This window comes from Brassica rapa, chromosome A06 (genome assembly GCF_000309985.2).
Source record: "Brassica rapa cultivar Chiifu-401-42 chromosome A06, CAAS_Brap_v3.01, whole genome shotgun sequence".
In the NCBI taxonomy this organism is placed as follows: domain Eukaryota; kingdom Viridiplantae; phylum Streptophyta; class Magnoliopsida; order Brassicales; family Brassicaceae; genus Brassica; species Brassica rapa.
The window spans coordinates 15,740,503-15,757,314 of NC_024800.2; the positions used below are offsets into that span (position 1 = coordinate 15,740,503).

Below are 16,812 nucleotides of genomic sequence, written 5' to 3' on the forward strand. Positions count from 1 at the left end.
ACTCGATGTCTATAAGCTAGAAAGTGAGATGAAGCTACGCCAGACAAATAGCACATATGAAGCTCCAATGACTGAAGTTGATACCAAAACTGTGACAGGAGTAACAATCAAGATAACCACTAGGGATTGATCAGTTTCATTAGTAGGAACAACAGAGTCCCAAACTACTGGAAAGTTTGACCACACATACATTGAGCAGTTGATATCATCTTCCATAAGGTTCCTGCTATAAAACTACTTAAACAAATGAAATACAACCTAATAGCAAGGTGAAGACAGAAATTTGAAAACAAATTTTATCGTTAACAAGGGGGAGTTTTAAGAATGTTTATGAAGCTCCAAAGACTGAAGTTGATACCACAACTGAGACATGAGTAACAATCAAGATAACCACCAAGGATTGATCAGTTTCATTAGTAGGAACGACAAAGTCCCAAACTACTGGAAAGTTTGACCACACATACATTGAGAAGTTGATATCGTCCTCCATAAGGTTCCTGCCATAAAACTACTTAAAACAAATGAAATACAACCTACTAGCAAGGTGAAGACAGAAATTTGAAAACAAACTTTATCATTAACAAGGGGGAACTTTAAGAACGTTTATAAAGCACTAACCCATGACATAAAGAGATGAGAAATAGATTTTAGTAAAAAAGTATTAGAAACCAACTCATATATTAAATCATTATGTAAAAACTGGTTAGCGCCAGAAACTTCAAAATCATTTTCTCACTCAAATCACAACAGAAGTACTCCTCGCTGCACTAAGAGAGAAAGAGATATACTGAATGAGGGATAATTAAAGATAGCGTCTGGAAAAATGGAACAAGAGAGAGATACATGCATCAACCGAGTAGTTTAGAATATACAAACATCATGCGCGTAACGCGGACAGACTACTAGTATAAAATATAAACAAATAAAAATAAAAGCAAATGACGTAACCGTTTTTTATGGTTTATAACATTTTATCTCAGCCACTAGATCACATTCATTTAATCGTTTAGATAGCTACAAGAACAAACACTTTCAACGCAACATAGCTTTTCTTTTTAAATATTAACTAAATTTCTCCAATTAGTTTGAAACTCAACAAATTGGCTACCTTTTTGCTGACTCATTTTCTTCAAACCAAGGGTAATTTAGACACATATATTCCACTTTATAAGCACAAAGTACACTACATGCACAAAATAACTAAAATGGTAAAGGTACATGTCCATAGTATGCTAATATGTAAAGCTCTCCAAATTGTGTAATTGACTCTATATATATAATCTAAATGGGCTTAAAGCCCACAAGTTATATGATTGTATAGGAACCTGACCGGGAAATTGCCCTAAACTGCTCAGGCAAGTGTTCAGCCCCCGATACCATAAACCGGCAAAACCCCCTCCCAAGTTTTCGATTGAAGGCGATTTGTTTGTTAGCGATGCAATCAGTGAGGGAAGAAGAATCGTCATCGATTGATCAGGGGCCTAGAAGCTGCGGTGATAACTCTGTCTGGGCCCATGTATCGCCTCTCCTTTCCGCCGCTTGCAGTGGTACTCTCTCCCTCTCCTCAATCGATTCTTTTGGTTTAGACTCTGTGCCTATTTTCTTTCTCATGCAGATCTTCATGAGGGCGAGCTCATTCATGGAGATAATTTCAATCTTTTTGCTGCTATGTCTGCGTTGGAGGTTCCTGCTCTTCTTTATTTCCACAACACATAGATAGTTTCTTTTCTTCTTTTTACATTCTAGATTGAAACCTGGTGCCACTAGTTATGAAAGCTTTATAACCCTAGTGTCCTAGAAAATGCATATATATATATATTGTTACTTAATAAAAGACATATTAAGGTTCCGAATGGTGAATGGTGACTGCGGTTTGAGCGGTGCAGGACAAGCTGTTCAACTGCTGTGTAGTTCTAACAGTTATAAAAATGTATAGATATATAGTATATATAAACATTTTTGTTACTGTTAACTTCGGGACGGGACGATAGTCACGATTCGAAGCCTAAGTGTGCATAGCTGCTCCATATGACTAGTTAATTGATTTCATCTTGCCAATCTAATAGATAATGGACCCAAAGATGGATTCCGGGATGGTGTCTACATTTTATTCTATTGACGAAGCCATTGAAAGTGGCTTTGCCCCCGTCCCTATCAGTTCTGATAGGACTGTCGATGTGCAATGCATCATTGACATTATGGACCATCTCTTGGCCTGCGAGGTAATCTTTATTTAATTACCTCCGACTTGGAGTTTTCTTTTAATTTTTGCTTCAATGGTATTTACCTGATCTCTTGTCACTTCCTTATAAGCTTTCTTCTCTTTCGCAGGCAACGTGGCACATGGGTCACTCATTGGCACAAACTGTGTTTTCATGCATCTATGTTCTGAGACCTGACAGGACATCTTCACATGCTCTATTGCATTCCTTTTGTAGGGTCATCCGAGCAACTTGCAGGGCTCTTGTTTCTGTTCTTTCGGATGCACGTACAAACGAAGTAAATTAACTTTAGCAAATTTTTTATTCCTCTTTATTATTATTATTTTGGTCCATTGCTAATGTTCCGCTTTTCATTAGTGGTGTAGTGTGTGTTAAATGTTTGCTTCTTAAATCTGATGTATCCCCCATGTTTTTTGCTGGTTTAAAGAAAAAATCTGTTGCATTCCCTTTCTGAATTTCATTTTTCTCAATATACTTAAGCTTATCTATGTTAAAATGTTAATGCTCCCACTATAGCTTAGAAGCCATATTTCCCTGCTTGGAGACACTGGATTCACTTTACTCTTTTTTGAATGAATACTCTCCTCTTCTAATTAAGTCTTTACATTCGTTTTAGTCTAGCTTAAGATGCTACAACTTTGTTGTTTATATTAAATTTCACTATAGCGTTGGTAAATGCATAAAAGCGCTGGATAAGATTTGTTGTTATATTTTCTAAGTTTTCGCATTGGACTATACTAAACAGATGCTCCTGCTGTAATGAATTTTTACAGTGAATGATTCACCTGTTGCCTGTTTGATAACAGGAAGAGGATCTTTTTACCATGACATATGGTCTTCCTTTTAATGGAGATGAAGATGGGAAGGGCTTGTTACTCTTAAATGCGGTCGAAGAAACAATCTGTCGTCAGCTGCGTGCTTGCAAGGCTACATCATCAAAGAGGAGAGTATTGGAAGGTACTTTCTTTGTTTCCATTACTTTCTTTGTTATTTTGCATGCACATGCTTCATGCTTGCTAGATAGAGATGCAAAGAGAGTATTCATATGGTGGAATCGAAGAGTCTTTCATTTCGTCTTTTCCTTGATATGCTCTTGACAATGTATAATGGTGATTTGGATTATGAATTGGAATAAGATATTGTGCAGCTGCTCCCTAAACATATAACAACATGCCCTCTCTGGCCTATATATGATTATTTTGAGTCTTCTACTGAGTATTGATATATGTAAAGTCTGCTGATCATTTCTATTGAAGAATTACCATCTCTGGAGTTATATGATTCTTTGTTTAATTGTAACACTGCTTCATAACAGCACGAAGAAAGGCCAATGACTTTCTTTTTCTTGTATGTCGAATGATGCAGAATTGGAACCTCTACAAACTAATCCGCAATTGGAAGAGGGCTTTTGCAAAGCTCTGTTATGCAGGATACGTTTTCGTAAGGTCTCATGCTTTTATAATTACTTCTTTGAAAAGTTTTGTTACATTTTATTTGTTGTTTACAGATTTTCTCAACTTAACATTTGGAGGTCACATTAACTAGTGTATAATATAGTACTGAGTCTGCTCGTTTTATGATAAAGTTTGTTTCATTTATGGTTAGAAATACTTGTCAAACATATGAGTTACGAATTGTTATTTTGTTTCCGTAATTGTCTTTTACGTCTTAGTAGAGCTGTAATGGAGTTGTTGCATTGCTAGTCCTCTTAACTTTTTCTCAATAACTTTCAGCATTTTCTACACGCTCTTAATTGTATGAGAAGACCACAAGGACGAGGCCTAGAATTGGCAAGGAAACACATAGCGTATTGCATAGCCGAGCTAGAGTCTGTTCTGAGCTCTGTGGAATTTCTAAGTTTAGAGACTGTCGAAAATGGCAAAAACGAGATGGAAGAAAGTACAACTGGATCGGGTCGTCACCCAATTGGATTTGATCCTAATTTAAACAAACGATTATCAGCTCCAACTCCCCCGCGTGCCATTAAACTTCTTTCTTGGAAAAAGGTTGGGACATCCAAGTTCTCTGTATGCATAATATATTGTGTGTATCTATATATTTGTTTGATAACATCTTTCTTACAACTTTTTTTGTTCTCCAGGCTATCGACTATTATGTGAAACTTCTTCACAATCTGGATCAGATCTGTGCATTCAAATTGGAACCAGATTTAGATGCCGTCTTGCAGTTTGTGGTTCAATTTCAGAAATCTCGTCCTGATTTAGTTGCTAGAGCTCATCTTCAGGTGCTGATCTATAACTTAATACATCGATGTCTCGCAGCTCTATGCTTTCGGCTTCCTATACCAATACATTCACATTTTATTGTTTTGCGCAAATATTGTGGCTGTGATTGTACTGAAGTTGTTCGCATGCATCCTTTGGGTTATGTTTGCGTAGTCCAATATATTGTCTCTTTTTTTCCCCTTACCTTGCTCGCAGGTCTTTTGTTTTAATATCTCATTTTCTGAGTAAGAGTTGAATGATTGAACAATGTAGATATGCCAGCAATCTCACTAATTTGTAAAGTAGATTTCTATGAACCTAGAATATACAACTCTAAAGTCCCCTTCCTCAAGAGACCTGTTGAATCTTCTCCACGCTGTTGATCTTTTACTATTTCTTAATGACTAGATGTTAGTTATGGCGACGTGGGATTATGATCTGATATACATAACTGTGGTTGATTCTAGACTCTGATTGTAGTATCGGTTGAGCACTGATACGGTAGTCTTTTTTGTTATGATGTAAGCAATACTTGTAAAATACATTACGTATTAAGCTAGAATAATGCCTTTCCTTTTAAACTCAATGAAAGATTTTGTTCTACAGCTTCTCCTTGTGCAAGATGGGAAGCTTTATGGCCGTGATACCTTTTTGACTATTTGCGCAAGATCTCTTGCATTGGACGTCACAAAGAACCATGGACTTCATTTGAATGAGTACATTCTTCAACTTAATCAGGTACCTAGTATTTAAAAATACTGTGGAGTCACTTATTTTGTATAAAGATATGAAAAAGGATACACTTATTCACCTACAAACAAGTATAAGGTGGTTTTTTATTTTTTTTTCCTGGTGAGGCACTCTGTTTTAAGTCAGCTTTGGACTTTGATTTTTGGTAGTTATTCATTTGTTTGAGAAAAATGGATGGCAAATTAATTTGGAAAAGGGTTTTAAACCTTCATAAAACCTTGAAGATTTTCTTATGTATATAAACAATGGCCATAAATATAGACAATTTTGTGGAAACTTTGGCCATAATGTTTTTGATAGCCTCTGGAAAGATGTATCAAATGGATGAAGTAATCAACAGGTTTCTAACATAGAAAGCTCTGTCTGATCTCTGTTCTGATTTTGATGTGCAGTTGATGATTAATCTGCTTAAGATACTATGTGCTAATACCCCATGGCAGAGGCGTAAGCTTGGGAAAATATTAAACGACTGGAGTATATTCAATGTGCAGGTGATACCATTTACGATTATGATATAACAGTATAACGTTTTTTTGTCTCTTAATGTTTTTGCTTACCCTAAAAATTGTGTGCCTACTGATTTATGTTTTTGTGTTAACATCTCAATTCATTTTGGGTCCTGTATTTGGCAGATGGGGATCACTGTTGGTAATATGATGCAGCAAGTTACAACACCGCGCACTCCGAAAAATGGGGTATGTTAACTACCATTACTGTGCCATCGATGCCAGGTCCATTGAAAACATCTATCTGTAAATTTCTTGCTTTGGCAGATGGGGATTACTATTGTACTTTTGTTTTTAGCAGAAACTAACGAGTAGTCTAACCTCTAAATTTCTTGCTTTTCTCTTTTTGAATTTAGTTTGCGCTAGTGAAAAGTAGAGATGGAATAGTGTTAACATGCATATTTTGTACCTTTTCAGGATAAGTCTCTGCTCATTTTAAATCATATTTATGGTTGGTTAGAGGAGCAAATTCATTGGGTGGCACTTCGCTTTCTTGTGCTGGGGTTTGATCTAGAGCTCTACTCTCCAAGTGAATATTGTATGGTATACTGGTATATGTACATTATACTCTGGAAGCTTGCTGAAAAAGCACACTTCAGGGTGTTAATTATTGTTCACACTGGTAAGCATTGGTAAATTCTTTTGTTCCTTTTGTATCCTTGGCGTAATTGGATACTGTATTTGTATGTCTCTGTTTACTCACGTACGCGTCATCACTTGGATCAGAGGAACGGAAGGCAAAGAAGAAGGAGGATTATTCCAGGGATATGGCTCGGGAAGATAGGATTAGTCTATGGGTATTACTTCTCAAGTGTCAGACTAGCCTTGCACAAGGGCTCACAGTGGTACTTTTTTTTTCTCTTTCAGTCTCTTGCTTTCAAGCTCGTTTGATTAAAATGTCATCAGATACTTTTTTTCCCAACCTAACCAAACCTTGTGTACGTAAACCATAGATGATTGCTGCTTTAAGAAATGAAGGAATGTGTTTAAAGAGTCAAGGACCTTTTAATACCGAAAATGAGGTAAAGTGTAAATCTGTTTTCTGTTGCATATTTATCGATGTTTTAATATGCAAACTTCCAGTTTCTGTAATAGATTTGTGGTTTCTATTTCTTACCGTGTATGACAGTCGAGTTCCCATTTCCCTTGTCTTGCAGAAATTTGTTCAGCATTTTGGACTTCTCCAGAAGGCTTCGCTTCCCAAATATGATGCTTATGAGTCATTCTCTGAATCCACTTGTCATGCTCGTCTCGATGTAAGTTTGATCTTTACAACTTTTTTATAGTCAATCTCATTGGAAGTTGAATTATGATTTTTGTAAGACAATCATGAAGTTTTAGTAATGTGTATATGGGGTATGAATTGAAAAGTTGTATCCATTACTCTTTTGTTTTTGTTTACTGCAGTACCTTCCTGTGTACGAGTGCTTCCGAGACGCACAAAAGATGGCTAAAGAGATAAAGGTGGGTTACGCGAACGACCCTGATAAATTGGCAGAAGTAGTTGGATTAGAACAAGTAGCGGAACACAATATTATTGCCGTAAACCTCCTCTGTCAAGACCGTTCTCTTAAGGTCTCGTTTGAGTTCATCCATCATCCTCATTTCGCCACTGCTGTTGTTCGCCGATCATGAATATCTACCGACCCTATTTAGTTTTTTTAATCATGTGTTTTTCCCTATTCTATGATACCACCCTCCGTCTTTTACTGTAAAATTTTGTTGCTTTCTGAACTTTTTTACAATATTATTATTTGTATTATGTAAACTTTAAACCAATAATATTCGCTATAATTTTTATTTCTATAATATTAGTTGAAAAGTCAATTTTTTTAGAACAGTTAATTAGAGCAGTATCTGTAATAAATCAAATATATTTATTTGTTATTATTAAAAAAATTATTTTATTTTCTCTGTTTTTTAAATTGCGTTTTGCAACAATGATTCCCCATCAAACAAAACCCGACCGACCTATAAACACTAGACCCGAATCAATTAAGACAAAAAAAAGTTGATTTGGAGAAAAAGTTAAATTAGGGTTTAGTTCTCCTCTGTTTTCCACGATATAACGATGGTTGGCAATGGTACCTTTCTCCCAATAACACATATGTAGGATGCACTACGCTCACCACTTTTTCAGGTAACCTTCAATGAAATAAGGTTTTTATCTGTCCGGATATAAAGAAATTGTTATTATCAGTGTCTAAAATATGTGATGATCATCCTTGGGAGTGTATTTTTGATGCTAACAAAGTCTGTATTATCGATATCTCTAATCAGAAAGTGGTGGCCAAAGATCCTAACGATCTCTATATGTTGGAAAGCAGAGAGTTTAGCACTTTCTTCTCAAAAAGGCAATGTTCAAAGTGAAGATGTCTGGCATAGCCGGTTAGGACACGCAAAAAATTTATCCAACATTTTTAAGCCTGCAAGGAAATACACATCAGTAGAGCAGATCCACCTCCATTTGTGCGCTTTTCCATATGGCGAAAAGTAATAAAATTCAGTTTTTTTCTTCTGATTCTAGAGTAGAGAAGCCCCTAAAAAGAGTAAACCGTGATGTATGGAATCCTTCACCAGTTGTATCAAACCAAGAGTTCAAATATTATGCAATTTTTGTTGATGAACACTACCGTTGGTTTTATCTTATTAAACTCAAGTCAGGATTCTACTATATCTTCATTATGTTTCAACAACTTGTTGAGAATCAGTTGGGTACAAAGATTAAATATTTTCAGAGTGATGGAAAAGGATAGTTTACAAGCAATTAGATGAAAATTAACTTACAGCAGCATGGTATAAAACATCAGATGCCATGTTCGTACATCCCTCAACAAAATAGAACTGCTGAAAAGAAACATAGACACATCATTGAGCTTGGTCTGTCTATGATGTTTGAGAGTCATCTTCCTCGTCATCATTGGATAGAAGCAATTTACTCCTCGGTCTACTTGGCAAACCTACATCCTTCCAATATTATGCAGTTTAAGAGTCCAAAAGAAATGTTATTTGGTACTAAACTAGAACTGTCAGCGTTGAGAGTCTTCGGTTCGGCATGTTATCCCTATCTCAGATCTCTCTCAGATCACAAGATGGAACTAAGATCTCTGCAGTGTGTGTTCTTGGGATATTCACCAAATCAGAAATGTTACAGATGTCACCACCCTCCTTATGGAAAAGTTTACACCATAATGTTGATTTTAAAGTAAAAAAATAATGTTCCCTTTAAAAGATAAACACAAACAACATAATATATATTCTAAAGGTAGTAAATATTTTTTTTAAATAAATCTATTTCTAAAATTATTGCAAAATCATTTAAAATAACATAAACTAAGATATGTTTATGAATTTTTATTTATTTATTTAAGTAATTTTTATAATTTTTTCCAAATAAAATATATAATAAAGAATTTTTTATAAAAATTAAAACATAAATACTATCCATATAAAATGTAACTTCATTGAAAAAAAAGTTTACAAAATAATTTTGATAATAAAGTAAAGAAATAATCCCAGTTTAAAAATTTACCGGTTATGTTTTTATGCAACTTTGTACGGATCATCACTCAATTTTTCTAATTTTATTTTTGAATATTAACATATGCCAAATCATTTTTAAAAATCAAATATATATACCAATACATCTAAGATGAAGAACTAAACTAATAGAATGAATACAATTAATTTGATTTAGCTGAATGAGATTAAAATAGTCTTACTTTAATTTGAAAGAATATATGTAACACAATATACCCATAAGATGAGTAATTGGACCAATCCAACTCTTTTATCTAAAATAAAATATTAAATAACAATAATATATTATTATTTATAGTAATATTTTATACATATAAATTGTAGAACGACTCAACATATCAAACTGTTTTAAATTGGTTTTAATTCGTTTAAATAAATCTAAATTGGTATAAATTTGTTTAATCAAACAATAGTGTTAGTGCAAATCTATAAATTTGCGTAATTTTTTTTTATATATAGTTTTTATAATTCATCAAAATAATTTTATAATTATAAAAAAATATCTAATAAAAATATAAAACTAGATTTTTAGCCGCACTTTAAAAGCGCGTGATATTTTTTTGGTTCAGTTATTTTGGTCTAAAAACAATAACAATTTTTTGTTCAAATTTTAACATCTGAGTTCTTATGTCTATTAGTTATTTTATTTATCTAGTACTATATATACATATCTTCAGTCAAAAGTGTGTGATTTTTTCTTTTTCTATATTCTAATATAAAAGAAATTTTAAGATAATATGCGTATATAATGAGTATTGATATTTTAAAGTATAGAACTGAACGATTAATGTTGATACCAAATGTACATTTTCCAATTCTCCACATTCTGGATATTTTGGAAAGCTAAGAGATCCATCTTAAAGCTCTGGTCAGATGGCCATAATCTTATTCATAAGGCTGATACCCGCAGATGGATAGGCTGGCCAACCTCCGGTTTGTAAAATTCATATCTTCCTGGTCCGAGTAGCTTTGAGGATTATTCTAATTAGGCTTGACACCTTCTTGAGTTTAGAATCTCCATGAAAATTGGTTTCATGGCAAAAGTCTTCAGGGTTGGTGAGATATGAAGTTTTGACTGAACACATATCTAGGCTGGTACTTTGATTCGTTGATTGGTTCATTTGATTGGCCTTTGATTCAGGTACCGTTCCTGTTCCCACAACACTCATGGATTCAACCACTTTCAAATAAATTTATGGCGACTAGAAAAGACATCTGAGCACTCGTAACATACACTAACAGTCAAGGGAGGCAGTTATTACCCTTGGTTTTCTTGATGCGTTCACACATGCAAGCTTTAAAAGCTGATGGATATATTATCGTATGTTTAGAAGTATCTTCTTCCTTTTTTGAATAATAGGAGATTCAGAGCTAAAGTCTGAAATTTTCAACGTCCGAAACTACAATATGTAATATTAGTTTTGTTCCAACGGTCTTTCGAACTGGGGATTTCTAACACAATGACCAAGAGTCCTTTCCAGCTAAGTTAGTGACCTCTGGTGTCTAGAACACAAGAACTCTCGAACTCTTTGGTAATAACTCCCAAATAAGAACTCTTCTTATTAATCTCTTGAGGAAACTGTTAGGGGATTTTTGTGTAGGATCTTTGTGAGTACCACAGAACGATGGACAAGGTTGATATTGGTATCGATTTCTAATACTTGAAGTGTGAGTGCTTCCGGTATTGATTGAAATAATAGAGCCAAAGCTAGGTGGTTTTATCGCCAGTCTCTGTTTATATTGCTTCGCATACCTTATGAACTTTCAATGTTATCTTCATACGCATAACCCACACAGTATAGTTGGTTGAGTTAAGCATGGGGCATTTATTGAAAAAAACCCTCCTCCTTCCTTTACTTTTCCAGTCACTGATATGATATCAATTATGATCTTGTTTGCTCTGATACCAAATCTGGAACACAAGAACTCTCAAACTCTTTGGTAATAACTCACAAATAAGAACTCTTTTTATTAATGTCTTAGGAAACTATCTCAAAACCTCAGGCTCTCAATCACACAAACTCTCTTAAGTTATGCTACACATTTGCATCTCCTTATATAATACTTTAACTATCCTAACCTCATTAAGATTAACACAACTAGATATTTCATATTCTCTTATAGATAAACATAACAACATAAGAATAGGAAACTTATAACTCAAGCTTATCCAACATGGTGTTCGAAGATCTTCATAATTGTAAACTTGCCTGCACACTTCAAAGCTTTTAAGGATCTTTTATTATGATCACAACCACTACATTCTGTAGACATTCCCAATGGACGTGAATAAAGACACCATACTTTCGCCATAAAACTCTTAAGACTAAAATAATCATCACCTTCTATATTTTTGGCTAAAAGAGCCATGTAAGGCTAACTGTTCTTTTCATTTAGTTTATGTGATTTATTTTTAATTCTTAGCTTATTTATCATTGTTTAGGAGCCTATAAAAGATTTTGGTTGACAATTTGTAATATTAAGCTTTTAATCCCTTATATATTAATTGATGAGCATTATAACATTGGTTGTAGCCACGTGTTTTTACTAAGATGATTCTTACAAATCTTAGAAAAATGAGTTGGTATATTTAAACATATGTTATACTTTTTATTAAACTAAATATCAAATTGATTAATAGTATACAAAATAATATTTTCCTTTCATTTATTAAATAAAATCTATGAAATTACCTAATATGATTAACATATATATGACAATTAATAATTTTGAATAATAAAAATTAGATAACAATTTTTCGTATCCTTCATCATTTTTGTTTAATTTTATATTCTATAAATAAACTAAAAAATAAAATTAATCTTAAAGTACAAAAATTTAAATTTTTTTCCTATATGTTATATTTTTAATTTTTTAAAGCGACTATAAATTATTAATTTTGTTAAAAATCTCACATTAAAACATTGGTGATCAATGGTTTAATTTTTTTTGTTATAACAAGATACAAATAATCATAAAATCACAAAAATAAAAAAAATTAATTTAATAGATATTCGTATTAAATATATATATATATATATATATATATATATATATATATATATATATATATATGTGTGTGTGTGTGTGTCTATTTTGATATTCTTAAAATTAAATTCTGTACCATATAAAAATACATAAATTATTTAATTTCACATTTTAAATTGAAAACAAAAATTGAGACCTTAATATTTTAATTTTAAAATTTGAATTGAATTTTTTAACCGATTATAAATTACTAAAATTATTTAATATCTCACATTAATATTTTTGTGATTAATGTTGTTTTTAGGTACAACAAATATACAAATATTAATAAATTTATATGAATATGAGCCTCAATTAATAAATATTGATATTAAAATATACTATATATCTATGTCAATATCATTGAAATTTAATTATATTACATATAAAATAAATAAAATGATTTTTTTATTTATTTACCAATAAAAATTATTATAAATAAACAAGAGGGATTGTTTTGATTTATATGTTTACTCCAATTTAATTGTATACATAATAATTACTTGTTTCTCAATTATTCAATATATTTATTATTTCATAATACGTAAATGAATACAAAATAAATAATAATATGTAAAAGTAATTTGTATATAATATTCATTTCACGCCTTCATCGGATCTTCACCTAGTCTACAAGTAAAACATAAATTATTTTGTTTCAAAGGAAGTTTTATTTTTAGTTTCTTAAGTGAGAGATTCACTTCTGTCTCTATTGACCCTTTAAATCTGGATTGTTTGTATGGTTTACTACTCATTGAGAGAGTCAATTATACTCAGAGATTGAGAGAGTTGATCAAAAGTTTTGACCATTATATGTACACTGAGTTAAATTTTGCATAGATTACTGATCATTTTGTTCACCTTTTGAGAACTTGATTTTGATTCCTCAACTGTGTATCATGCACATTAATTTGACTGATTTATACTTCACTTGTATATTCATTGTAATCCTTCTTAATTATTTTAAGATACTCGTACTGAGTAGAAAACTATGTAATCACCATTACTGAAAGTTCTTCAGAGTATCAAGAAGTAACGATAAAGAATTTTAAAATTCGAAACTCAATACAATCTTTGATCCTAGGATCAAAGAAAGAGCAACGATAAGAAAAATGGGAGAAACGTCCAGAATGCAGATGGAAAACTGTTTCATCAGATACCTCGAATAGAGAGCCTTGAAAGGAGTTAAGAAAAGCTCGAATAAATACAGTCATCAACGTATATGAATTGAAGTTCATCTAAGAAACCTAAATCCATTACTCAAACGAGAATATGCATTAACTAGCCGAGCTTAGAAGCGGTACTCGCTACACCAAAATTGTTCTCTGATGTCCGTCAGCACAAAGCCAAACAGCTTCACCACACACTAGCCTATTACATCTTTCGAGTGCAAGATAAATAAGACACACAACATTTCCCCAGCTACTCTTTGTTTCTTTTTTTTTGGTAAAATGTTAAATAAATCCTCTTCGTTTCAGGTTATATCGTGAGCAGCAGCTACTAGTGCTATAGAATTGAGCTGAAAGAAGGGCGGTAGCAAAAGCGAAGCATACAGCTAGGAACAGGAATGCAGTGCGACTCGGAATTTGCGGGTTTCTGTCGGATAATTTCTTTCTCATGTTGTTTTGCATTCTTTGTCTTCTTCTTCTTTGTCTTCTTCTTCTTGTTAGTTGCGCATTTCCGAAGTTTACTGAGAACAAGAAACGATGGAAAAGAGTAGTTGGTTTCCTCTTTGAAAAAGAAAAATCAAAAAATAAATAGGGTATTTACAAAAGGGAAACAAAACACATAATAGATTTAAAATATTTTACAACGACTAGCATAGTAGTAGGGAAAAGATTACGAGTCAATGACTAGGATAGTAGTGAGTAATCTTTCTTTTTACAACGGATATAGAGTAAGTTTAGATGTGAAATTTATTAAAATATTTTACAAGTATAATTTTATTATTTCATTAATAAATTTAACTTATATACTAAAACTTCATTTACCATAAAATAATATAAAATTTGACAAAATACTTGAAACTGTACGAACATAAAACCTACAAACTAATAAAAATAGTTATATAATATACACAAAATTTTAAATTATTAAAAAGAGTAAAACTTACGGATAATTTAACATAGGCAAGAAAACCTAAAAGATAAGCCATGATATTTATAGGAACGGTCAACACTTTATCTCATCATAGATCCAAATATCAAATTTTAATGTACAAATACAGTGAAACTTCTATAAATTAATAATGTTCGGACTAAACCAAAACTATAATTTTTTATTAATTTATAAAGATATTAATTTATCAATATACTAATTGAACTAAAAATTCAATTTGAAACTATAAAATTATATTATTTTATAGATATATTTAGTGTATATTAATTTATATAGTATTAATTTAAAGAGGTTATCCGTAAAAAAAAAATGTTAACACACTTGTTTTGTTTTTGTTTTAAATATAAGAAAATACCCTCAAAATGACACAGAAGAAAAAGAATTCAAAATATCATTCTTAAAATATAAAAAATGTTTTTATTTATACTTTAAATAATGAATCAAATATTATTTATATATGTATATTGACTTTAGTGATTAGGATTATTTTAAAGGGTGGGCTAAAATTAAAATTTAGGTTTAGAGTTTAAGCTAATCTTGTTTTTTTTTTCTGTTTAATGAATATTATTATTTTTAAAAAAGTTCTCATTTTTGTTAAAAAGGTTTTATAGTAATATCTATGAATTTAACCTTCAAAAGATCTTAGGGTCAGTGCTTCTGGGATGAGGCAACACAGCCTTGTTAACTAGAATATCACTCATACCTTTAAGTGAATTTTTGAAAGTCACAAATGTTATTTTGAGCGGTAAAGGTTTTTGGTAAAGAACGTTGTGTTAAGCGGTGAACTTGAAGTGGTTTTCGTTTGTGTATGGTAAGATCTCAGCGAGGCACGGTAGGAAGGTCGCAAACAAAAAAACGAAAGGGAGTAACCAAATAATAAAAGCAAAGCAAACGAAGGTCAGAATCAAGAAAACAAAACAAGGAAGCAAATCTGTACTTGTTTTTCAGTTTAGAGAGATTGAAGAAAAAAAAAAAAGAGTCTCACTTTGCCATCATAACTTTGACGAACTCATCATAGTTGATCTGGCCATCACCATCGACGTCAGCCTCTCGGACCATCTCATCAACTTCTTCGTCAGTGAGCTTCTCACCAAGATTAGTCATGACGTGACGGAGCTCAGCGGCGGAGATGAAACCGTTCTGGTCCTTGTCAAAAACCCTGAAGGCTTCCTTAAGCTCTTCCTCAGAATCAGTGTCTTTCATCTTGCGGGCCATGAGGTTCAAGAACTCAGGGAAATCAATTGTTCCGTTGCCGTCAGCGTCAACCTCGTTGATCATATCCTGGAGCTCAGCTTCAGTTGGGTTCTGACCAAGTGATCTCATGACAGTGCCGAGCTCTTTTGTGGTGATGCAGCCTAAAAGAAGAACAAACACCCAGGTCATATGTCAAGATCGCAATGATCAAGAAACAGTTTGATTTCTTATTCAAAAAAGAAGTCTACCAAAGTTGCATACAAACGTATAAAAGTCTCTTTTTAAGGCTAAGAATGAACGCAATAAGGTAAGCAACAATGCTCCACTAATCGTAGATAAGAAAACATCTACAAAATCAATCTGAATGCTAATAATATTCGCGAGGATCTGACAGAGAGTTGGTTCAGAATTCAAATCAGGTAAACAGCCAAAGAAAAAGAGACTGAAAGCAATCAAATAGATCTTCCTGGAAATAAACACAAACTGAATAGAAAATTAGGAGATCAGAGACCATCTCCGTCCTTGTCGAATAGGCTAAAGGCTTCCTTAAACTCGGAGATCTGGTCATCGGTTAGCTGATCCGCCATTTTTCTTTTTGTTTCTTTCCCTAATCGCGTGATGAGTGAATTCTAGTTTATAAATGAGCGATCGATTCTATTTTGAGTTGACCATCTTACCCTCCCAACTTCTTTTTAGGGTTTTTTTCTTTCCTTTCCTCTCTTATTTTCATTCAGTTTTTTTACAGCCTCTAACTTTTCTAAACTTCTTTTCTAAACTTTATTTTAGACTAATGATAAAATTAACTAATCTATATTTGGAGGAATTTTTTTTTTTAACTTTTGGAAAATTTAAATGAATGGTTGTTCAAAATTTTTTTTAATGAAAACTCTAAAAAACTATTTGAAAATAATACTACTGTTTTAGTCGATGAATTTGCAAATCCTTTAAAATACAAGTCAATTGGCCAATAGAATTCTGATACATAAGTAATGTTTTCAAAAATTTAAAATAAAATCAATTAAAAATATAATATAAAAAATACATGTAGACAACAGTTTCTTAAATAATCCACTACACACGTTTTCTTTTTTCTTCACAATTTTTTTTTCTCAATTCCTATAAATCTCTAAAATTTAACAGATACTTAAAAGATATAGCCTATAATCACTCAAAAGAGGCGTGTGACTGATAGGTAACATTTTAAATTAATCAAAAGGATATAGCCTATAA

General features: G+C 32.3%; 2 protein-coding genes across 2 annotated transcripts; one reads left to right on the forward strand and one right to left on the reverse strand.

The window, feature by feature from the left end:
* Positions 1–1,289: 1,289 nt before the first annotated feature.
* Positions 1,290–7,548, forward strand: LOC103873627 (N-alpha-acetyltransferase 35, NatC auxiliary subunit). The gene is made up of 16 exons (XM_009152036.3): positions 1,290–1,547; positions 1,616–1,683; positions 2,067–2,222; positions 2,332–2,499; positions 3,029–3,179; positions 3,588–3,667; positions 3,956–4,228; positions 4,324–4,467; positions 5,054–5,185; positions 5,590–5,688; positions 5,830–5,892; positions 6,121–6,325; positions 6,430–6,548; positions 6,657–6,725; positions 6,861–6,959; positions 7,111–7,548. Exons 1-16 carry the CDS (start codon positions 1,436–1,438, stop codon positions 7,336–7,338), a joined length of 2,166 nt encoding a protein of 721 aa, XP_009150284.1. The 5' UTR covers positions 1,290–1,435; the 3' UTR covers positions 7,339–7,548.
* A 5,915-nt stretch (positions 7,549–13,463) lies between these two features.
* Positions 13,464–16,290, reverse strand: LOC103873625 (calmodulin). Its single transcript, XM_009152034.3, has 3 exons — positions 16,094–16,290; positions 15,374–15,743; positions 13,464–13,960 (listed from the first exon to the last, which is right to left on the reverse strand). Exons 1-3 carry the CDS (start codon positions 16,167–16,169, stop codon positions 13,777–13,779), a joined length of 630 nt encoding a protein of 209 aa, XP_009150282.2. The 5' UTR covers positions 16,170–16,290; the 3' UTR covers positions 13,464–13,776.
* Between the last annotated feature and the right edge of the window lie 522 nt (positions 16,291–16,812).